Source organism: Rhinoraja longicauda, chromosome 18, assembly GCF_053455715.1.
Source record: "Rhinoraja longicauda isolate Sanriku21f chromosome 18, sRhiLon1.1, whole genome shotgun sequence".
Lineage (NCBI taxonomy): Eukaryota > Metazoa > Chordata > Chondrichthyes > Rajiformes > Arhynchobatidae > Rhinoraja > Rhinoraja longicauda.
The window spans coordinates 35651672-35676443 of record NC_135970.1 but is presented as its reverse complement, the minus strand read 5'-3'; the positions used below and the strand labels follow the sequence as shown (position 1 = coordinate 35676443).

At 46.0% G+C, this 24772-nt stretch overlaps 1 protein-coding gene across 1 annotated transcript in view; it reads left to right on the top strand.

Annotated features, from left to right (window-relative positions):
* LOC144602176 (protein kinase C-binding protein NELL1-like) overlaps positions 1-24772 on the top strand; it is a 452218-nt gene that overhangs the window by 124367 nt on the left and 303079 nt on the right. The window contains exons 10-11 of the mRNA XM_078414912.1: positions 8527-8600; positions 19232-19331. Coding sequence (XP_078271038.1) covers positions 8527-8600; positions 19232-19331 — 174 coding nt within the window. The remainder of the gene's footprint in view (positions 1-8526; positions 8601-19231; positions 19332-24772) is intronic.

Sequence of the window (24772 nt, the reverse complement as noted above, 5' to 3'; positions counted from 1 at the left end):
CCTAATCCCGTTTTCCTGCCTTCTCCCCATAATATACACTGGAATTTAGAAGGATGCGAGGAGACCTTATCGAAACGTATAAGATTATTAAGCGGTTGGACACGTTAGAGGCAGGAAACATGTTCCCAATGTTGGGGGAGTCCAGAACAAGAGGCCACCGTTTAAGAATAAGGGGTAGGCCATTTAGATCTGAGATGAGGAAAAGCTTTTTCAGTCAGAGAGTTGTGAATCTGTGGAATTCTCCGCCTCAGAAGGCAGTGGAGGCCAATTCTCTGAATGCATTCAAGAGAGAGCTGGATAGAGCTCTTAAGGATAGCGGAGTCAGGGGGTATGGGGAGAAGGCAGGTACGGGGTACTGATTGAGAATGATCAGCCATGATCGCATTGAATGGCGGTGCTGGCTCGAAGGGCCGAAGGGCCGAATGGCCTCCTCCTGCACCTATTGTCTATTGTCTATAATTCTTGACTCCCGTTCTAATCAAGAATTTGTCCATCTCTGCCTTTAAAATATCCACTGACTTGGCCTCCACAGCCTTCTGTGGCAATGAGTTCCACAGATTAACTAACCTCTGACTAAAGACGTTCCTCCTAACCTCCTTTCTAAAAGAGCGCCCTTTAATCCTGAGGCTGTGACCTCTGGTCCCACACTTTCCCACCAGTGGAAACATCCCCTCCACATTGTACTGGAGTGGCTCCCGATCCAGGCGAGCCCCAGTCTGCTGCAGGGCCTCCTCTGCCACCCTCGACCGGCTCGGCCCGCCAGCCCACGTCCCTCTCCTCGCCCGCCCGCCCGACAGCCTCTGTCCCCTGGGGTGCTTCCTGCAGCCAACCTTGAAGTCGCTGGAGGTGAAGCGGTAGAGCTGCTGCCTTACTGCGCTGGAGACCTGGGGTTGATCTTTACTCCCATCCCCTCTCTTCTCTGCGTTGCGCAGAGACCGTTCCCTCCGTAACTCCCTGGTCCACTCGTCCCTTCCTACCCAACCAACCCCATCCCCGGGCACTTTCCCCTGCAACCGCACGAGATGCAACACCTGTCCCTTTACCTCCCCCCTCAACTCCATCCAAGGACCCAAACAGTCTTTCCAGGTGAGACAGAGGTTCACCTGCACGTCCTCCAACCTCATCTATTGCATCCGCGGCTCCAGATGTCAACTTATTTACATCGGCGAAACCAAGCGCAGGCTCGGCGATCGCTTTGCTCAACACCTGCGCTCGGTCCGCGTTGGCCAAACTGGTCTCCCGGTGGCCGAGCACTTCAACTCCCCCTCCCATTCCCAGTCTGACCTTTCTGTAATGGGCCTCCTCCAGTGCCATAGTGAGGCCCACCGGAAATTGGAGGAACAGCACCTCATATTTCGCCTGGGCAGCTTGCAGCCCAGCGGTATGAATGTCGACTTCTCCAACTTTAGATAGTCCCTCTGTCCCTCTCTTCCCCTCCTCCTTCCCAGATCTCCCTCTATCTTCCTGTTTCCACCTATATCCTTCATTTGTCCCGCCCCCCTGACACCAGTCTGAAGAAGGGTCTCGAACATTAATAATTTTAATTATGGTATGTTCGGGTGCCCTCTTCGATCTCCTTTTTCAAATTTTTGCTAAATTAGATGCCACGTAGTATCTCTTTTTATTATGTTTGACATCTGCTGAGGTTATAATGAATGTTGCGCCTTTTTTTCTGTTGCAACTATAATGGAATGTTGGTAGTTTTCTAAGAAATCTCACAATTAATAAATTCCTCCAATTGTGAGGTTACCCCTGTGAAGACTGAAGAGTAATGTGATATATCAAAAACTCTCTTGCAGTGACTAGTCTCAGCCGAGTTAATGGGCAGCACGGTGGCGCAGCGGTAGAGTTGCTGCCTTACAAATCAATGTTCACACCACTGGGCTGTAAGCTGCCCAAGCGAAATATGAGATGCTGTTCCTCCAATTTGCGTTTAGCCTCACTCTGACAATGGAGGAGACCGAGGACAGAAAAGGTCTGTGCAGGAATGGGAAGGAGAATTGCAGGGTCCAGTAACCGGGAGATCAGGTTGGTTCAGGAGGGCTGACAATAGACAATAGACAATAGATAATAGACAATAGGTGCAGGAGGAGGCCATTCGGCCCTTCGAGCCAGCACCGCCATTCAATGTGATCATGGCTGATCATTCTCAATCAGTACCCTGTTCCTGCCTTCTCCCCATACCCCCTGACTCCGCTATCCTTAAGAGCTCTATCTAGCTCTCTCTTAAATGCATTCAGAGAATTGGCCTCCACTGCCTTCTGAGGCAGAGAATTCCACAGATTTACAACTCTCTGACTGAAAAAGTTTTTCCTCATCTCCGTTCTAAATGGCCTACCCCTTATTCTTAAACTGTGGCCCCTTGTTCTGGACTCCCCCAACATTGGGAACATGTTTCCTGCCTCTAACGTGTCCAACCCCTTAATAATCTTATACGTTTCGATAAGATCTCCTCTCATCCTTCTAAATTCCAGTGTATACAAGCCTAGTCGCTCCAGGCTGAGCGAAGGTGTTCCTCGAAACGATCGCCCAGTCTGCGTTTGGTCTCGCCGATGTATAAGAGTCCAAATCCCGAACAACGGATACGGTAGATGAGGTTGGAAGGGGTGCAAGTGAACCTCTGCCTCACCTGAAAGGACCGTCGGGGTCCCTGGACAGAGTCGAGGGAGGAGGTATAGGGACAGGTGTTGCATCTCCTGCAGTTGCAGGGGAAAGTACCTGTGGAAGGGGTGGTTTGGGTGGGAAGGGATGAGTTAACCAGGGAGTTGCGGAGGGAACGGTTTCTTCGGAAGGCGGAGAGGGGTGGAGATGGGAGAATGTGGCTAGTGGCGTACAATGGCCTGTTTCCTTTATCGTTGTTAATTTTTTGCATATCTTTCTTTCATTGTTCTTTATCTCTCCACATCACCGTCTGTTTCTCTCGTTTCCCTTATCCCTAACCAGTAGCCCATTCCTTCTCTCCAGAGATGCTGCCTGTCCCGCTGAGTTACTCCAGCTTTTAGTGTCCCATCCATCTACCTGTCCAACTGTTTCTTAAACGTTGGGATAGTCCCTGCCACAACCACCTCCTCTGGCAGCTCGTTCCATGCACCCACCACCCTTTGTGTGAAAAAGTTACCCCTCAGATTCCTATTAAATCGTTTCCCCTTCACCTTGAACCTAAGTCCTCTGGTCCTTGGATTCCCCTACTGTGGGCGAGGGACTCTGTGCATCTACCCGATCTATTCCTCTCATGATTTTATACACCTTTATAAGATCACCCCTCATCAAAACACTGTTCAGAGTGTTTAATAGAAATAGAATGATATTCCACATTACATTACTACTCACACATGACATGAACAATAGCAGTCAGATGCAGTCAACAATCACTGTGACAGGGTAGGTAATTAGCAGTACAATTAATGGGCAGTACATTGAGACTTTGTGGGATAACATCATGTGTTATGCTGCAGTGATATACTGATAATCAATATGCATCATAAACTAAGTAGTAATTCTTATGACAGCTGGCTTTTTCACAAGTCAAGTCAAGTCAAGTCAATTTTATTTGTATAGCACATTTAAACACAACCCACGTTGACCAAAGTGCTGTACATCAGTGCAGGTACTAAACCTAACAACACAGACAAGGGTAATGTATGAAAAAACAAAATTGCCTGACTGGGACTTCTTTTGGAATAAGGCAGAAACTAAGAACTGCAGGTGCTGGTTGACACAAAAGGGCACAAAGTCCTGGAGTAACTCAGTGCATCAGGCAGCATGACTGGAGACCATGGAAAGGTGACATTTCGGGTCGGGACCTTTCTTTGGATTTAGTCTTAGAATAATTCGTTTAGTTTAGTGATGTGGCAGGGAACCAGGCCATTCGGCCCACCGAGTCCACGCCGACCAGCGATCACCCATTGCACTAGTTCTATCCTACACACTGGGGATGATGTACACAAACCAATTAATCTACAAGCCTGCACGTTTTTGGCATGTGGGAGGAAACTCCAGCGGTCACGGGGAGAACGTGCAAACTCCGTACAGACATCGCCCGTAGTCAGGATCGAACCCAGGTCTCCCCCACTGTAAGACCTACAGGTTCGTAGGTCTATTGGCTTTGGTAAAGATTGTAAGTCGTCCCTGGTGTGTGCAGGATAGTGCTAGTGTACGGGGACTACAGCGCGGACTCGGTGGGCCGAAGAGCCTGATTCTGCGCTGTATCTTTAATCTAAACTAAACTACACTAAACTAATAAACCTTCGAACCTGCACAGTCTTTGGGACGTGGGAGGAAACCAGAGCACCTGGAGAAAACCTGTTTTGATCGCTGGGCGGCACGGACTTGGAGGGCCGAAAAGGCCTGTTTCCGGCTGTATATATATGATATGATATGTTAGTGAAGGCAAGGCTTGCAGAACCCACTGCCAGATCACAAAATCGGTTTGGCCGAGGAAGCCTCTTTAGCACACTTGGTATGTGTCAGCCCTTCCTGCAGTGATCTCCTCATTAAAAGCCTGGCTTTTTGTCAGAGTAGTTCTGTAACCTTGCCATTAATAAATTTCCTCACAAGCTATTTATTATCTTCTGGATTAAAAAAAAGAGTATCTAACATTGCCAAAATAAATTGCTTATAACTTTGAACCAATGATACCTTCCCTCAGTCTGCCTGGACCTACCTGATCTCCTGGTTGCCAAATATGTTAACTCCCCCTCCCATTCCCACACTGACCTGTACGCCCTGGGCCCAATGCAAATTGGAGGAACAGCACCTCGTATTTTGCTCGGTTAGTTTACAACCCAGTGGATTGACCCAAAATGCTGGGGTAACTCAAAACACTGATTACACCGCGAGAGGCAGAGCGAACGGCGGGTTTTGCCTACTAAAATGGCTCCTTTGCCTACTACACTTCAGTACAGGCGATTTCAATGGAGTGGTCCATCTTGCTCCTCTAGTATCTTTGTTCGGAACGTTTGTCCTGGACCTGCAGTCGGTCACTCCAGCACGACTGAGCAAAGCCATCCAGGAGTGTTCTGATCTGCATGTTCATCAAGGCCGTGACTTGACCCCAGCTCATTCCCGACGCAATGGAACAAAATGCCTTCTACTCATACTCATTTAGAGTTGTGAATCTGTGGAATTCTCAGCTACAGAAGGCAGCGGACAGGCAGCATCTCTGGAGAGAAGGAATGGGTGACGTTTCGGGTCGAGACCCTTCTTCCTGCTCTCCCTTGCAACCCAGTGGTATGAACATTGATTTCTCTATCTTCAAGTAACCTTTTTCTGCGCTGTGTCTCTAAACTAGGAATTCGTGTGAATAGGTGATCAATAGTCAGCATGGACTCGTTGGGCCGAAGGGCCTGTTCCCGCGCTGCAGAAAAAATGTTCCTGATGTTGGGGGAGTCCAGAACCCCGGGGGTCACAGTTTAAGAATAAGGGGTCGGCCATTTAGGGCTGAGATGAGGAAAAACTTTTTCAGCCAGAGAATTGTGAATCTGTGGAATTCTCCGCCACAGAAGGCAGCGGAGGCCAATTCACTGGATGTGTTCAAGAGAGAGTTAGATTTAGCTCTTAGGGCTAACGGGATCAATGGGTATGGGGGGAAAAGCAGGAAGGGGGTACTGATTCTGGATGATCACCCATGATCATATTAAATGATATATTAAATATTAAATTAAATGGCTCGAACGGCCAAACGGCCTCCTCCTGCACATATTTTCTATGTTTCTATGTATCTCTAAACTAAACTAAACTAAGAACTAGTGTGAACAGGTGATCGATGGTTGGCGTGGGCTGAACTGCCTGTTTCCACGCTGTATCTCTAACCTATGCGGGAACAGGCCCTTCGGCCCAACGAGTCCATGCTGACCATTGATCCAATTTTAGATAGTCCCTCTGTCCCTCTCTTCCCCTCCCCCTTTCCGGATCTCCCACTGTCTTCCTGTCTCCACCTATATCCTTCCTTTGTCCCGCCCCCATGACATCAGTCTGAAGAAGGGTCCCGACCCGAAACGTCGCCCATTCCTTCTCTCCTGAGATGCTGCCTGACCTGCTGAGTTACTCCAGCATTTTGTGAATAAATACCTTCGATTTGTACCAGCATCTGCAGTTATTTTCTTGATTGATCATTGATCTACTGCCATTCATCTCTGCACCACAGATGGACACAAAAAGCTGGAGTAACTCAGCGGCAGAGGCAGCATCTCTGGAGAGAAGGAATGGGTGACGTTTTGGGTCGAGACCCTTCTTCGGACTGAGATGCCGTCTGTCCCGCTGAGTTACTCCAGTATTTTGTGCCTATCTTCGGTTTAAACAGGCGTCTGCAGTTCCTTCTTACACTCTCTCCACCACACCTTGGATCAAGTGGCCCCTTGACTTCACAGCGAGCAAATCACCTGCATCAGCACCTGTTTTAACGCCGTGAGCACGATCAGCGAGACGGTGATTTTCCGTCCTTTATCCTGCATCTTACCAGGTCACCCTGGATGTCAAGGCAGCCAGAAATAAGATGGCAAAGCAAGAGATCGTTACTTTACTGCTTCGGAACTGCCCCCAGGATTTTAACCCACGTTGACGCCATATCCCGACACACCATTACACATATGCTTCACAACTCCTTCAGGGAAATGATGATGTAAAATAAAGACAGCTAACAATGGCCTGTTTGCTTTATCGTCATCGTTACTTCCTTATCTCTCCACATCATCGATATCTCTCCATATCATCGTCTATATCTCTCATTTCCCTTATCCCCCCAAAACAATCTGAAGAAGGGTCTCGACCCGAAACGTCACCCATTCCTTCTCTCCAGAGATGCTGCCTGACCCGCTGAGTTATTCCAGTTTTTTGTGTCTGTGTTTGGTTTAAACCAGCATCTGGACCAAGAGCTGGATAGAGCTCTTAAGGATAGCGGAGTCAGGGGGTATGGGGAGAAGGCAGGAACGGGGTACTGATTGAGAATGATCAGCCATGATCACATTGAATGGCGGTGCTGGCTCAAAGGGCCGAATGGCTTCCTCCTGCACCTATTGTCTGTTGTCTATCTGCAGTTCCTTCTTACACCTTATTAGTGACTGACTGGGACTAGGGCGGGAGAATAGGGTTCAGAGGGAGAGATAGATCAGCCATGATTGAATGGCGGAGTAGACTCGATGGGCCGAATGGCCCAATTCTTCTCCTATCACCTATGACCTTATGATTATTTCCATTTATTGCCTTGTACTGTAGATTAAAAGAAAATAGTGTAGGAAGGAACTGCAGATGCTGGTTTACCCCAAAGCTAGACACAAAAAGCTGGAGTAACTCAGCGGGACAGGCAGCATCTCTGGAGAGAAGGCATGGGTGACGTTTTGGCAAGGGTCTCGACCTGAAACGTCACCTGTTCCTTTTCCTAAAAGATGGCAGGTTGCCTTACTGCAGATTAGTGTTCAGTCTGTGTTCTCCGTCAGAGATATGCATGAGATGACATAAAGGTCACGCGTACGGAAACGTGTCCTTATTTAATGACATGGTGAATTTTATAATTGTGTTTCTCTCCTTCGGAACCAAAGATACTAGAGGAGCAAAGATAGACCACTCGACCCTAAAAACCGTAGTACGTCACGGCGCCATTTTAGTAGGCAGAAACTTGCAGAAACATATAAAAAGTAAAATAACACAAATCTGTGAATTGATGGATGAGATATATTCTGCATTTTAAGGGTATCATCACACATACTGTTCCCCCAAAACACTGATTACACCGCGAGAGGCAGAGCGAACAGAGGGGTTTTGCCTACTAAAATGGCTCCTTTACACTTCAGTACAGGCGATTTCAACGGAGTGGTCCATCTTGTTCCTCTAGTATCTTTGTTCGGAAGGTTTGTCCTGGACCTGCAGTCGGTCACTCCAGCACGACTGAGCTAAGCCATCCAGGAGTGTTCTGATCTGCATGTTCATCAAGGCCGTGACTTGAAACCCCAGCTCATTCCCGACACAATGGAACAAAATGCCCTCTAATCATACTCATTTAGAGTTGTGAATCTGTGGAATTCTCGGCCACAGAAGGCAGCGGAGGCCAATTCACTGGATGATTTCAAGAGAGCGTTAGATTTAGCTCTTCAGGCTAAAGGAATCGAGCGATACGGGGAGAAAGCAGGAACGGGGTACTGATTTTGGATGATCAGACATGATCATATTGAATGGTGGTGCTGGCTTGAAGGGCCGAATGGCCTACTCCCGCACCTATTTTCCATGTTTCTAGGTTTCTATGTTTCTATATCCAGCACTGTAAATCTAACACACACTGTGTAGACGCACCTTGTAGGGTTATTTCTTTACAAATTACTCTCTGGCAGATGATTTTATTTCCTTGTTCACATTAAGGTTTTGCTTTTCATTGCCGCTAACAAACAGCAGCAGTATTAACATTACCTGACAGTGTGCCAAAGTGATTATGTGCAGTGTTCTCCCCCCCTCCCCCCCCCCCACCCCCCACACACACACACACACACAACCTGACCGATTGTACATAACGAGATTCTATTGTGTTTGATTTCGCAGCGATCTGTCTCTACGAAGGTCGGCAGCTCGCCGAAGGTCAGAGAGCTTTGAAATCCAAGTGCCGCGAATGCAGAGTGAGTATTGCATTGCTTCACGTGAGCCAAGAGTGGTTTATTGTCATCTGTGTCAGATAGAAACAATGACGTTCTCACTTGCTGCAGCACAACAGAATGTGGAAACATAGAACACAGTAAACAATATAATAAACGGGAAAAAAATGTCCAGTGTGTGTGTATATATACACATACATGTACAGATATACACAGATCATATATATTTATACACACACACATATATATACATACACACGCACACACATATACAGACACACACACACACACACGTATATATATATATATATGCATATATACACACACATATATATACATACACACACATTTATATATGTGCATACACACACGTACACACACGTATATATTCATGTCTGTACATATATACACATATAAACATATACATATACACAAACGTGTACGTGCACACACAACGTATATACAGTACATATATATATACACACACACACACATGCACACACACACACACACACACACACACACACACACACACACACACACACACACACACACACACACACACACACACACACACATATATATATATACATGTGTGTATATACATATATATATATGTATATATGTGTATACACATCTATATTCATATATACACACATGTGCACATGCGTGCACATAACAAACAAACAGTAATAGTGCAATAATAACAATAATAGTCCATGTAGTCCAGAGCTTAATCATCCCTCGGTGATCTGTGTTTTCCGAATCCCAATCACCTAATTCAAAGTAAATCACGCTGATTAAAAAATTCAGACAACTTGAGAATGTGCAATGAACAATGGCTGTGGAGAGGCACTCATTGCGATCAGTTTTCCACTCAGTCCCCCCCCAGGTACAATTGATGAAGTTTGCATTTGACAGCTGCCCGCCATTAAATTAAGTGAAAATCATTTTCTGCATCGGGGCTGAGAGGCATCTCATTATGTTTGCAAGAAAATAGGCTACCGTTACTGTTTCCCTGGTAAAATGTCAGTCCACTGTCCTTGTGATAGCACCTAAATGGAATAGTGGACGCAGAAGCTGATGTCTTTGGCTCTTTAGACTTTAGACTGTAGAGATACAGCGCGGAAACAGGCCCTTCGGCCCACCGAGTCCGTGCTGACCAGCGATCACGCCTTACACTCGCACAGTCCTACACACATAATAAGCCATCAACCTATTTGCTTTTTAAAATGTTTTAGTGTTCTCCTTTGGATTTGAGTCATTTCTGTTCCTGGATCCCAGAATCTCCCTGCTCTTTCAACAGGGAAGCAGACCCTTCCGCCCAAACTTAGTTTAATTTTGTTTTAGTTTAGAGATACAGCGGGGAAACAGGTCTTTCGGCCCACCGAGTCCGCACCGACCACCAATCCCTGCATATATTAACACTATCCTACGCACACTAGGGACAATTTTACACTTATACCAAGCCAAATAACCAATAAACCTGTACGTCTTTGGAGTGTGGGAGGAAATCGAAGAATTGGAAGAGCAAATATGTAAGGAGATAGCAGATATTAGTAGTAAGCACAGAGTGGTGATTGTGGGTGATTTCAATTTTCCGTATATAGACTGGGAATCACATTCTGTTAAAGGGCTGGATGGTTTGGAGTTTGTAAAATGTGTGCAGGATAGTTTTTTGCAGCAATACGTAGAGGTGCCTACCAGAGAAGGGGCAGTGTTGGACCTCCTGTTAGGAAATGAGATGGGTCAGGTGACGGAGGTATGTGTTGAGGAGCACTTTGGGTCTAGTGATCATAATGCCATTAGTTTCAATATCATTATGGAGAAGGTCAAATCTGGACCAAGGGTTGAGATTTTGGATTGGAGAAAGGCTAATTTTGAGGAGATGAGAAAGGATTTAAAAGGAGTGAAATGGAAATTGTTGTTTTATGAAAAGGATATAATAGAGAAATGGAGGATATTTAAAGGTGAAATTTTGAGAGTACAGAGTCTTTATGTCCCTGTTCGGTGGAAAGGAAAGAATAATAATTTGAAAGAGCCGTGGTTTTCCAGGGAAATTGGACACTTGGTTCGGAAAAAGAGGGAGATATACAATAAATATAAGCGGCAGGGAGTAAATGAGGTTCTTGAGGAATATAAAGAATGTAAAAGGAATCTTAAAAAGGAAATTAGAAAAGCGAAAAAAAGATATGAGGCTGCTTTGGCAAGTAATGTAAAAGTAAACCCCAAGGGGTTCTACAGATATGTCAATAGCAAAAGGATAGTGAGGGATAAAATTGGTCCATTAGAGAGTCAGAGTGGACAGCTATGTGCTGAGCCGGAAGAAATGGGGGAGATATTAAACAATTTCTTTTCTTCGGTATTTACCGAGGAGAAGGATATTGAATTATGTGAGGTAAGCGAAACAAGTAGAGTAGTGATGGAAATTAGGATGATTAAAGAAGAGGAGGTACGGACACTTTTGAAGAATATAAAAGTGGATAAGTCTCCAGGTCCTGATAGGATATTCCCTAGGACATTGAGGGAAGTTAGTGCAGAAATAGCAGGGGCTATGACGGAAATATTTCAAACGTCATTAGAAACAGGGATGGTGCCGGAAGATTGGCGCATTGCGCATGTTGTGCCTTTGTTTAAAAAAGGTTCTAAAAGTAAACCTAGCAATTATAGACCTATTAGTTTGACGTCTGTGGTGGGAAAATTAATGGAAAAGATACTTAGGGACAATATATATAATTATTTGGATAATCAAGGCCTGATTAGAAACAGTCAACATGGATTTGTGCCTGGAAGGTCATGTTTGACTAATCTTCTTGAATTTTTTGAAGAGGTTACCAGGGAAATTGATAAGGGCAAGGCTGTGGATGTTGTCTATATGGACTTCAGTAAGGCATTTGACAAGGTTCCACATGGAAGGTTGATTAAGAAGGTTAAATCGTTGGGTATTAATAGTGAGGTTGCAAGATGGATTCAACAATGGCTGAATGGGAGATACCAGAGGGTAACGGTTGACAATTGTATGTCAGGTTGGAGGCCAGTGTCTAGTGGAGTGCCCCAAGGATCTGTGTTGGGTCCACTGTTGTTTGTCATTTACATTAATGATCTGGATGATGGTGTGGCAAATTGGATTAGTAAATATGCAGATGATACTAAGATAGGTGGAGTAGTTGATAGTGAGGTAGATTTTCAAAGTCTACAGAGAGACTTGGGCCTTTTGGAAGGGTGGGCTGAAAGATGGCAGATGGAGTTTAATGCTGATAAGTGTGAGGTGCTGCATTTTGGTAGGACAAATCAAAATAGGACGTACAGGGTAAATGGTAGGGAATTGAGGAATGCAGTGGAACAGAGGGATCTGGGAATAACTGTGCATTGTTCCCTGAAGGTGGAATCTCATGTGGATAGGGTGGTGAAGAAGGCGTTTGGTATGCTTGCCTTTATAAATCAGAGCATCGAGTATAGAAGTTGGGATGTAATGTTGAAATTGTACAGGGCATTGGTGAGGCCGAATCTGGAGTATGGTGTGCAGTTCTGGTCGCCAAATTATAGGAAGGATGTCGACAAAATGGAGAGGGTACAGAGGAGATTTACTAGAATGTTGCCTGGGTTTCAGCACTTAGGCTACAGAGAGAGGTTGAACAGGTTGGGTCTTTATTCTTTGGAGCGTAGAAGGTTGAGGGGGGACTTGATAGAGGTTTTTAAAATTATGAGAGGGACGGACAGAGTTGACGTGGGTAGGCTTTTCCCTTTGAGAGTGGGGAAGATTCCAACAAGGGGACATAGCTTCAGAATTGAGGGACAAAGGTTTAGGGGTAACATGAGGGGGAACTTCTTTACTCAGAGGGTTGTGGCTGTATGGAATGGGCTTCCGGTGGAAGTGGTGGAGGCTGGCTCGATTTTATTATTTAAGAGTAAATTGGATAGGTATATGGATAGGAGGGGATTGGAGGGTTATCGTCTGAGTGCAGGTAGATGAGACTAGGTCAGGGAGAATGGTCGGCGTGGACTGGTAGGGCCGGACAGGCCTGTTTCCATGCTGTAGTTGTTATATGTTATATGTTATATGTTATATGTTATATATGTTAATACCCACGGGGAGAATGTGCAAACTCTGTACAGACAGCACCCGTGGTCGGGATCGAACCCGGGTCTCCGGCGCTGCAAGTGCTGTAAGGCAGAAACGCTACTGCTGCGCCACTGTGCCACCCCCTGCCGACCAACATGCCCCCTCTACAATGTCCTGCCTGCCTGCATTTGGCCCATATCCCTCTAAACGTTTTCCTATCCACGTCCCAGTCCAAATGTCTTTTAAAGGTTTTTTCCTCGGTATCCGACCAAAGTAGATTATTTCATTTCTTTATTGCATCAAAACACTCTCGCTAAGAAATATATTCCCTTCATCTCTGAAATTGCGGTCCTCTTCCTGAGAAACCTCCTCTACCACTAATACTTGCATTTTGTCTACCTGAACACAGACCCATGTTTTGTTTTTGACCGCAGCAAGTCCCTTTTCCCTTCATTAAACTGCTCCTGTGCATTCCAGTTTTGTGAATCTTCTCTTTCATAATTGGATTTCAGAACTAGATTACCACAGCGCTGTCACAGTCTGACTTGCCACACGTAGTTGATTTCAATGCAATACTCTTCAAGTCATGCTTTATCGTATGTCATGCTGTGTCGACCATTACATTGTCACAACAGCATAGTCAATAGCAATTACATATTCAAAATTTTAAACCAGATAACAGCTCCCGAAATGTCCCATTAATAAAGTTCATTCGATGATCTTGCCGGTTTAATCTAATAGCCCATGCGTGGCAGGCTGGCACAGCGCTTACAGAGACCCCGATTCGATCCCGACTGCGGGTCTTGTCTGTATGGAGTTTGTACGTTCTCCCTGTGACCACGTGATATTTTCTCCGAGATCTTTGATTTCCTCCCACACAGGTTTGTAGGTTAATTGGCTTGGTACAAAATGTAAATTGTCCCCAGTGTGTGTAGGATAGTGTTAGTGTGGGGGGATCGCAGGTCGGCACGGTCTCGGTGGGCCGAAGGGCCTGTTTCCGCGCTGTATCTCTAAACTAAACTAAAAGCCCTCGACTGTATACCAGGTCTTTACCTGAGCAAGATTAGCAAACGGATCTTACTGCTATCAGGATGTTTCCATCAATTATTTGTTGTCACGTGTAGCGAGGTACAGTGAAAAGCTTTTTTGTTGCGTGCTGACCAGTCAGCGGAAAGTCTGTATATAATTATATTAGTATAATAGTATGATAATATAATTATAATTATAATAGTGTACAGTTCAGTTGAGCTTATTGTCACCAGTGCCGAGGTGCAGTGAAAAGCTTTTGTTGCGTGTAAACCAGTCAGCGGAAAGACAATACATGATTACAATCGAGCCGTCCAGAGTGTACAGATACATGATAAGGGAATAATGTTCAGTGCGAGGTAAAGCCAGTAATGTCCGATCAAAGATAGTCCGAGGGTCACCAATGAGGCAGATAGTATCAGGACCGCTCTCCAGTTATGGTAGGATGATTTATTTGCCTGATAACAGAATCTGGAGGCGGGTGTTTTCATACTTCTATGAACAGACACAAGATAAAGGGAATAATGTTTAGTGCAAGATAAGGTCCTGTAAAGTCCGATTAAAGATAGTCCGAGGGTCTCCAATGAGGTAGATGGTAGGTCAGGACGGCTCTCCAGTTGGTGATAGGATGGTTCAGTTGCCCGATAACACTTCACTTTGGCTGAGTAGTTTAATTTCCCCGGTGTGGGCCGAATAAAGGAATATATTATTATTATTATTATTATTATTATTATTATTATTATTATTATTATTATTATTATTATTATTATTATTATTATTATTATTATTATTATTATTATTATTATTATTATTATTATTATTATTATTATTATTATTATTATTATTATTATTATTGTTATTGTTATTGTTATTGTTATTGTTATTGTTATTGTTATTGTTATTGTTATTGTTATTATTATTACTATTTTGTAGCCTCTACAAGGTACAGTTTGGTTGCTGAACTGCTGGATTGATGAAGTTTCCAATTCATCAATTCTTTGGGAAATTAATTGGTCTAATTATTATTCTGTTTAGTGTTCAGGGATTGTTTAATTTGTTTATCGATACAGTTCTATCTTTCCTTCCTGTCGCCCAATTTGCATTAGCTGCTGAAGCATTACCATGCAGGCTGGTTCAAAGGCAATCATTTGTAACCAGTTGCTTGATGTTTCTGCAGTAATCTTGGAGGTATTTATAGACAACAGACAATAGGTGCAGGAGTAGGCCATTCGGCCCTTCGAGCCAGCACCGCCATTCAATATGATCATGGCTGATCATTCTCAATCAGTACCCCGTTCCTGCCTTCTCCCCATACCCCCTGACTCCGCTATCCTTAAGAGCTCTATCTAGCTCTCTCTCGAATGCATTAAGAGAATTGGCCTCCACTGCCTTCTGAGGCAGAGAATTCCACAGATTCACAACTCTCTGACTGAAAAAGTTTTTCCTCATCTCAGTCCTAAATGGCTTACCCCTTATTCTTAAACTGTGGCCCCTTGTTCTGGACTCCCCCAACATTGGGAACATGTTTCCTGCTTCTAACGTGTCCAAACCCTTAATAATCTTATAAGTTTCGATAAGATCTCCTCTCATCCTTCTAAATTCCAGTGTATACAAGCCAAGTCGCTCCAGTCTTTCAACATATGATAGTCCCGCCATTCCGGGAATTAACCTAGTAAACCTACGCTGCACGCCCTCAATAACAAGAATATCCTTCCTCAAATTTGGAGACCAAAACTGCACACAGTACTCCAGGTGCAGTCTCACTAGGGCCCTGTACAACTGTAGAAGGACCTCTTTGCTCCTATACTCAACTCCTCTTGTTATGAAGGCCAACATTCCATTGGCTTTCTTCACTGCCTGCTGTACCTGCATGCTTCCTTTCAGTGACTGATGCACTAGGACACCCAGATCTTGTTGTACGTCCCCTGTTCCTAACTGAAGACGTCTCTCCAGTGGCTCCCCAGATGCGAAGATGCAGGTTGCGGCAAAGTTCCAGTGCAAAATACCAAATACTTGAGGAAGAAAGGGAATGTCATTCAACTGGAAAGAGTGCGGAGAAGGTTTTTACAAGGACGGGGCAAGTCCCTCGAGGCCCTGAGCTCTCGGGAGAGGTTGGGGAAGAGGCTGAGTTGTGACCTTCTCGGGGTGTATAAAATCATGAAGGGAAGAGATATGGTGAAGGCACATAGTCCTTTACCAAGAGTAGGGAGGGGGGGGGGGGGGGGGAAAGAACCAAAAGACATAGGTTGAAGGTGAGAAGGGAATGATTTAATGGGAATCTGAGGAGCAACTTTGTCACGCCGAGGGTGGTGTGTATATGGAATGAGCTGCCAGAGAAGGTAGTTGAAGTAGTTACTGAAGCAACATTTAAAAATCATTTGGACAGGCACAAGGAGAGGATAGGTTTAGAGGGATATAGGCCAGACATGGATAGGTGGGTCAAGTGTAGATGGGGCATCATGGCTGGCGTGAGCAAGTAGGGCCGAAGAGCCTGTGTCCGTGCATTTCCGAGCAGGCACCTGAACCATCCTATCAACAACTAGAGAGCGGGTCCTGAGCTACCATCTCCCTCATTGGAGTTCCTCGGACTATCTCTAATTGGGCTTGGATAGAGTGGATGTGGAGAGGATGTTTCCACTGGTGGCAGAGTCTAAGACTAGAGGTCATAGCCTCAGTATTAAAGGACGTTCTCTTAGGAAGGAGATGAGGAGGAATTTCTTTAGTCAGAGGGTGGTGAATATGAGGAATTCTTCGCCACAGAAGGCTGTGGAGGCCAAGTCAGTGGATATATTTAAGGCAGAGATAGATAGATTCTTGATTTGCACGGATGTCAGAGGTTATGGGGAGAAGGCAGGAGAATGGAGTTAGGAGGGAGAGATGGTTCAGCCATGATTGAATGGCGGAGTAGACTTGATGGGCCGAATGGCCTAATTCTGGCTCCTATCACTTATGATCTTATGATCTTATGATCTTATGACTTTACTGGAATTTATCTTGCACTAAACGTCATTCCCTTTATCCTGTATCTGTAGACTGTGGACGGCTCGATTGTAATCTTGTATAGTCTTTCGGCTGACTGGATGGCACGCAAAAAAAATTCTTTTCACTGAACCTCGGTGCACGTCACAATAAACTAAACCAAAATTAAAAAACTAAACCCAAGAAGGCACGGGTTGGGAAAAGGAATTGGGTTAAGAGATTTAGGGAGCAGGTGTGGAGGGGAATCAGAGAAAGCATCTGGGTGACCAGAGATGATTGGGAATTGGAGTGAAGAGTCAGAGAGGAGGTAGTGGGTGGGGAGTACATAGAAACCTAGACCATAGGTGCAGGAGGAGGCCATTTGGCCTTTCGAGCCAGCAGCGCCATTCAATGTGATCATGGCTGATCATCCACAATAAGTACCCCGTTCCTGCCTTCTACCCATATCCCTTGATTCCGCTAGCCCTATCTATTGAAAGCATAGAGTGAATCGGCCTCCACATCATGACTCATGATACATGTTTAGTGCAAGGTAAAGCCAGCAAAGTCCAACCAAGGATAGTCCAAAGGTCACCAACGAGGTCAATAAACAATAGACAATCGACAATAGGTGCAGGAGGAGGCCATTTGGCCCTTCGAGCCAGCACCGCCATTCAATGTGATCATGGCTGATCATTCTCAATCAGTACCCCGTTCCGGCCTTCTCCCCATACCCCCTGACTCCGCTATCCTTAACAGATCTATCTAGCTCTCTCTTGAATGCATTCAGAGAATTGGCCTCCACTGCCTTCTGAGGCAGAGGATTCCACAAATTCACAACTCTTTGGGTGAAAAAGATTTTCCTCATCTCAGTTCAAAATGGCCTCCCCCTTATTCTTAAACTGTGGCTCCGTGGTTCTGAGCTCCCCCAACATTGGGAACATGTTTCCTGCACCTAGCCTGTCCGAGCCCTTACGTGCACCCGAAGGTGCCATGCGTTCCATTTCAATAGTCTTTGAACAGTGGTTCATAAGGGCACAGCTGGTCGAGGAAAAACGTTTTCACCCAGAGAGTTGTGAATCTGAGGAATTCTCGGCCACAGAAGGCAGCGGAGGCCAATTCACCGGATGTATTCAAGAGAGAGTTAGATTTAGCTTTATAGGGCTAACGGAATCAAGGGATATGGGGAACAAACAGGAACGGGGTACTGATTCTGGATGATCAGCCATGATCACATTGAATGGCGGTGCTGGCTCGAAGGGCTAAATGGCCTACTCCTGCACCTCTTTTCTATGTTTCTTTATTTCTAGAGCCGCTTCCTCACAGCGCCAGAGACCCGGGTTCGATCCTGACCTCAGATGCTGTCTGTGTGGAGTTTGCTCGTTCTCCCTGTGACCACATGTGGTTTCCCCCGGGTGTTCTGGTGCGGGCTTGTAGATTTATTGGCCCTCTGTAACCTGCCCCGAGCGCGGAGGGATTAGACAATAGACAATAGATAATAGGTGCAGGAGTAGGCCATTCGGCCCTTCGAGCCAGCACCGCCATTCAATGTGATCATGGCTGATCATTCTCAATCAGTACCCCGTTCCTGCCTTCTCCCCATACCCCCTGACTCCGCTATCCTTAAGAGCTCTATCTAGCTCTCTCTTGAATGCATTCAGAGAATTGGACTCCACTGCCTTCTGAGGCAGAGAATTCCACAGATTCACAACTCTCTGACTGCAAAGGTTTTTCCTCGTCTCCGTTCTAAATGGCCTACCCCTTATTCTTAAACCGTGGCCCCTGGTTCTGGATTGGATGTGGAAATGGGAAAACACAGAACCTTGCCTTCAAAATACCTTTAATAGAAACCAATTTACATCACTTTAGCAATCAGTACAAATTTCCTCCCAGAGTGATGAGGCTGTGATTTTTAATCCATCCTTATTTTGTTTGAGCCAATATTGTGTTATTGAAAAATAACCCCAATGTTTTTGCAAGAAATTACTAAAGGCAAAGTTACTTAGAATATGTGTCATTCACTGAAATGAGCCTGTCATGGTTGGTTCTGGTGTAGCTTTAAGATGCAGTCCTTTCGCAGAAGAAATAAAATTATTAAGGGATTGGACACGCTCGATGCAGGAAACATGTTCCCAATGTTGGGGGGGGTCCAGAACCAGGGGCCACAGTTTAAGAATAAAGGGGAGGCCGTTTAGAACTGAGACGAGGAAAGACGTTTTCACCCAGAGTGTTGTGAACTTGTGTAGTTCTCTGCCTCAGAAGGCAGTGGAGGCCGATTCACTGGATGCATTCAAGAGAGAGCTAGATAGAGCTCTTAGGGCTAGCGAAATCTAGGGATATTGGGAGAAAGCAGGAACAGGGTACTGCTTGTGGATGATCAGCCATGATCACATTGAACGGCGGTGCTGGCTCGAAGGGCTGAATGGCCTCCTCCTGCATCCATTGTCAATGTATCTATGTATCTCAGTTCTGTATTCTACAAAGGAGCTCTGTCTATCAGTGAGATCGCAAAAAGATTGCATTTTATTGAAGTTTAACACATAACATTCTTCCCAGCCCGGTGAGGGGAGGTGTTGGTTTAATAATGGGTTTGATTAATGCTTGACAGAATCGAACAATGGCCGTTGTCCGTGAGACCTGCTCTCCCCTCGACTGTCCAATGCATGAACGCTTTCAGCCAGAGAACAGATGCTGCAACGTATGTCGTGGTAAGTAGACGTCCCTGAACTTAATATCCCAGTCAGCCTCTTGCAGAAGCTCATATCTTGGGTAGACACGAACATGCTGGAGTAACTCAGCGGGACAGGCAAACGCACACTTGCAGATTCTGGGACAGTCTCTTCCCAGCTGTTATCAGGCAACTGAACCATCCGACCGCAACTGGGGCGGCACATGGCGCAGCGGTAGAGTTGCTGCCTTACAGCGTTTACAGCGCAGGAGACCCGGGTTCGATCCCGACCAAGGGTGCTCTCTGCACGGAGTTTGTACCTTCTCCCCGTGACCCGCCTGGGTTTTCTCCGAGATCTCCGGTTTCCTCCCACACTCTAAACAAAATTGAGGAAGGACATTCTTGCTATTGAGGGCGTGCAGCGTAGGTTCACTAGGTTAATTCCTGGAATGGCGGGACTGTCGTACGTTGAAAGGCTGGAGCGACTAGGCTTCTATACACTGGAATTTAGAAGGATGAGAGGGGATCTTATTGAAACGTATAAGATTATTAAGGGATTGGACACGTTAGAGGCAGGAAACGTGTTCCCAATGTTGGGGGAGTCCAGAACCAGGGGCCACAGTTTACGAATAAGGGGTAGGCCATTTTGAACGTAGATGAGGAAAAACTTTTTCAGTCAGAGAGTTGTAAATCTGTGGAATTCTCTGGCTCAGAAGGCAGTGGAGGCCAATTCTCTGGATGCTTTCAAGAGAGAGCTAGATAGAGCTCTTAAGGATAGCGGAGTCAGGGGGTATGGGGAGAAGGCAGGAACGGGGTACTTATTGAGAATGATCAGCCATGATCACATTGAATGGTGGTGCTGGCTCGAAGGCCCGAATGTCCTACTCCTGCACCTATTGTCTATTGTCTATTGTAGCGCGCTGTATCTCTAAACTAAAACTACACGTTAGATGTATTCAAGAGAGAGTTAGATATTGCTCTTTGGGCTAACGGTATGACCATGAGGAAAATACTCAGCATTCCATGTTAAAAAGGCTCAGCCCCTCCAGTTGCATTTGGTTGCAGAGTTGCTGCTTGGCATTGCGTTGGCGTGTTCCCAACTACTATTGCCACGCCAATTGCGAGCTCTAATGCTCATTGCGAGTTTCCAAGCCCCTGCTCGGTGAGTCATTGCGTGCTTAATGCCGTCGGAGAGAGATGATGAAAATTCTGTTGGTAAATTGTCTTCCTATAATGAATTTGAAAGGGCCTAATGACTGTGGCCGGTGCCAAGCTGGAGGAGAGGAAAGCAGCCCACAGGACTTACAGATGATTAGTTTTATTGATTGATCTGACAAGAGTGTTTTTTGTGTTTTTTTTGGAATTAGATTTAATAAGAAAAAGCCATGTGATGTGTTTGGAGAATTTCCGGGAGTCCCGGGCCAATTATTTATCATTGGTGCCAACGTGTACATTTCACCTTTCCCTCAATGTGACCTTCAGAGACTTTACTGGGTGGCACGTGGGCACTGGTCAGTTACATAGAAACATAGAAACATAGAAAATAGGTGCAGAAGTAGGCCATTCAGCCCTTCGAGCCTGCACCGCCATTCAATATGATCATGGCTGATCATCCAACTCAGTATCCCGTACCTGCCTTCTCTCCATACCCCCTGATCCCTTTAGCCACAAGAGCCACATCTAACTCCCTCTTAAATATAGCCAATGAACTGGCCTCAACTACCTTCTGTGGAAGAGAATTCCACAGATTCACCACTCTCTGTGTGAAAAAAAACTTTCGCATCTCGGTCCTAAAAGACTTCCCCCTTTTCCTTAAACTGTGACCCCTTGTTCTGGACTTCCCCAACATCGGGAACAATCTTCCTGCATCTAGCCTGTCCAACCCCTTAAGAATTTTGTAAGTTTCTATAAGATTCCCCCTCAATCTTCTATATTCCGGCGAGTACAAGCCGAGTCTATCCAGTCTTTCTTCATATGAAAGTCCTGCCATCCCAGGAATCAATCTGGTGAACCTTCTCTGTACACCCTCTGTGGCAAGAATGTCTTTCCTCAGATTAGGAGACCAAAACTGTACGCAATACTCCAGGTGTGGTCTCACCAATGCCCTGTACAACTGCAGCAGAACCTTACTCGTAACAGAGTCCATTCCTATTGTTGCTGCCTGTTGCGTTCAGGAGAACCACGGCCATTCAAAAGCAGAGACTGACAGATTTGTCATTAGTATGGGTGTCAAAGTTTATGGGGAGGAGGATGTGGAGGGAGGGGGGGGGGGTGGGGGGGGATTGGTCAGCCATAATTGAATAGGAAAATAACCGCAGATGCTGGTACAAATCGAAGGTATCACAAAATGCTGGAGTAACTCAGCGGGTCAGGCAGCATCTCTGGAGAGAAGGAATGTGTGACGTTTCGTGTGGAGACCTTTCTTCAGACTGAAGACTGAAGCCATAATTGAATGGTGGAGTAGACACAATGGAACCCATGGCCTAATTGTGTTCCACGACTTGTGATCTTGTGATTAGGGCGGCACGTTGGCGCAGCGGTAGAGTTGCTGCCTTACAGCGAATGCAGCGCCGGAGACTCAGGTTCGATCCTGACTAAGGGCGCCGTCTGTACGGAGTTTGTACGTTCTCCCCGTGACCTGCGTGGGTTTTCTCCGAGATCTTCGGTTTCCTCCCACACTCCAAAGACGTACAGGTGTGTAGGTTAATTGGCTGGGCAAATGTAAAAAAAAATTGTCCCTAGTGGGGTGTAGGATAGTGTTAGTGTGCGGGGATCGCTGGGTGGCGAGGACCCGGTGGGCCGAAGGGCCTGTTTCTGTGCTGGATCTCTAAATCTACATCTAAAATTCTAAATCTAAATCTAAACTTTAGTTTAGTTTCGTTCAGTTTCGAGATACAGCGCGGAAACAGGCACTTCGGCCCACCAAGTCCGCACCGGCCTACGATCCCTGGCACACTAACACTGCCTGGGCACAACTTACATTTATACCAAGCCAACTAACCTGCAAACCCGATTGTGGTGTTTGGAGTGTGGGAGGAGATTGAAGATCTCGGAGAAAACCCACGTGGGTCACGGGGAGAACGTGCAAACTCCGCACAGACAGGACCTGTAGTCGGGATCGACCCTGGGTCTCTGGCGCTGTGAGGCAGCAACTCTACCGCTGTGCCACCGTGCTGTCTTATGGGAGTTATGGACATGTCCATGTTCAACTGTTGAAACACACTGTGTGCTTTATGTTGTGTAAGGCCTAATATGAATAAAGAAACTTGTTCGGCTGGTTACATTACCAGCAATCTGAAGGACTGCATCATTGACTGCAAGAAAAGATTTCAAACCCCATGATGGCAGCTGGGCAATTTAAATATAATTAATAAAATAATTTTTGGAATTAAAAGTCCACTCTCAGTAACGATGAGCATGATACTAATGAATTGTTGTAATAACCCATCTGGCCCACTCATCTCCATCTGAGATCTGCGGTCCTTGTTCGGTCTGGTATGTGTGTCACTGCACACCTGCATTAACGCATATCAGAGGTACACTGCAGAAACAGGCCCTTCGGCCCACCGAGCCCGCACCGACCAGCGTTCCCCTGCATATTAACACTGCCCTACACACACACTAGGGACAATATTGTATTCATACCAAGCCAATTAACCCACAAGCCTGTCGGTCTTTGGAGTGTGGGTGGAAACCAAAGATCTCACGAGAAAACCCACGCAGGTCACGGGGAGAACGTACAAACTCCGTACAGACAGCACCCGTAGTCGGGATCGAACCCGGGTCGCCGGCGCTGCATTCGCTGTCAGGCAGCAATTCTACCGCTGCGCCACCGTGGCATTGAGTGGAAGAGTCAGGAAGTCAGTTGCGGAGGACTTTAGTTCGGCCACATTTGGAGTATTGCATCCTGTCCTGGTCCCCCCATTACAGGAAGGAGGTTAAGGCTTTGGGTGCAGAGAAGGATTACCAGAGTGATGACAGGATTCAAGGTCATTCGCTGCAGGGAGAGGTTGGACAGACTGGATTGTTTCCTCTGGAATGCAGGAGGCTGAGAGGAGAACTGATAGAGAACTTAAGCCTGAAGATGGATCCTGACCCAAACGTCACCTATCCATTTTCGCCAGGGATGCCTCCTGACTTTTAGATTTTAGAGATACATCGCGGAAACAGGCCCTTCGGCCCACCGAGTCCGCACTGCCCAGCGATCCCCGCACACTAACACTATCTTACACACACTAGGGACAATTTTTAAAAACATTTTACCCAGTCAATTAACCTACATGCCTGTACGTCTTTGGAGTGTGGGAGGAAACCGAAGATCTCGGAGAAAACCCACGCAGGTCACGGGGAGAACGTACAAACTCCGTACAGACGGCGCCCGTGGTCAGGATCGAACCCGAGTCTCAGGCGCTGCATTCGCGGTAAGGCAGCAACTCTACCGCTGCGCCACCGTGCCGCCCTTTCACTTTAAGGTTTTTTTTCCTGTTGCATCAATCTCCAATTCTTAAAGTCCAGCTCTACATCGGCTCACAAAAGCCATAATGTTTGTTATGAATGAACAAAGCAGCTCCGTTTGAGTGGAATTGCAGGGAGCCAACTTATTTATTTATTTAAATACTTATGTATTTATTTATATCAGCATATGCTTTCAGGCACTTTATTTTGGAGTATCAGTAGAGAGAAACTTTAAGTGATAAATTGGATATGTTCTATTGAAAAGATCTTATTAGAGTCATAATGTAGCTCAGAGGCATAATGTAGCTCATTGTGCAAATGGGTTCTTCAGCTCAACTTCCCCACGTCGCCCAACATGCCCCACCTACACAAGTCCTGCCTGCCCACATTTTGCCCATATCCCTCTAAACCTGTCCTAATGTTTCAAGTGTGATGATTGTACCTCCTTCATCTACCTCCCCCTCAACTACCTCCTCCAGGCAACTCTTTCCATATACCCACCGCTCTTTGTGTGTAAAAAAAATGTCACCCCCTCAGGTTCCTATTAAATCTTCCCCCATTCACCTTAAACCGGTACCCGGTGGCGCAGCGGTAACGTTGCTGCCTTACAGAGACCCAAGTTCGATCCTGACTACAGGTGCTGTTTGTATGGAGTTTGTACCTTCTCCCCGTGACCAAGTGGGTTTTCTCCGGTTGCTCTGGTTTCCTCCCACAGACCAAAGACGTGCAGGTTTGCAGGTTAATTGGCTGCGGTAAATATTGTAAATTCTCCCTCGTGCGTGCAGGACAGTGTCAGTGTACGGAGTGATCGATGGTGGGCGCGGACTCGGTGGGCCGAAGGGCCTGTTTCCCTGCTGTATCTCGAAACGAAAAGACACAGTCGTCCAAGAATAGTTTAGCAAAGGGTCTGGTTCAGTTTGTGTGACTTCTGCTGTGCTGCCAAGAGTGTTTATGATGCAAATGCCCAAGGCCCAGTCTTACTGATGGAGATAGAGGAGAGCTGATTGAATGTCGATTGCTGGTCGT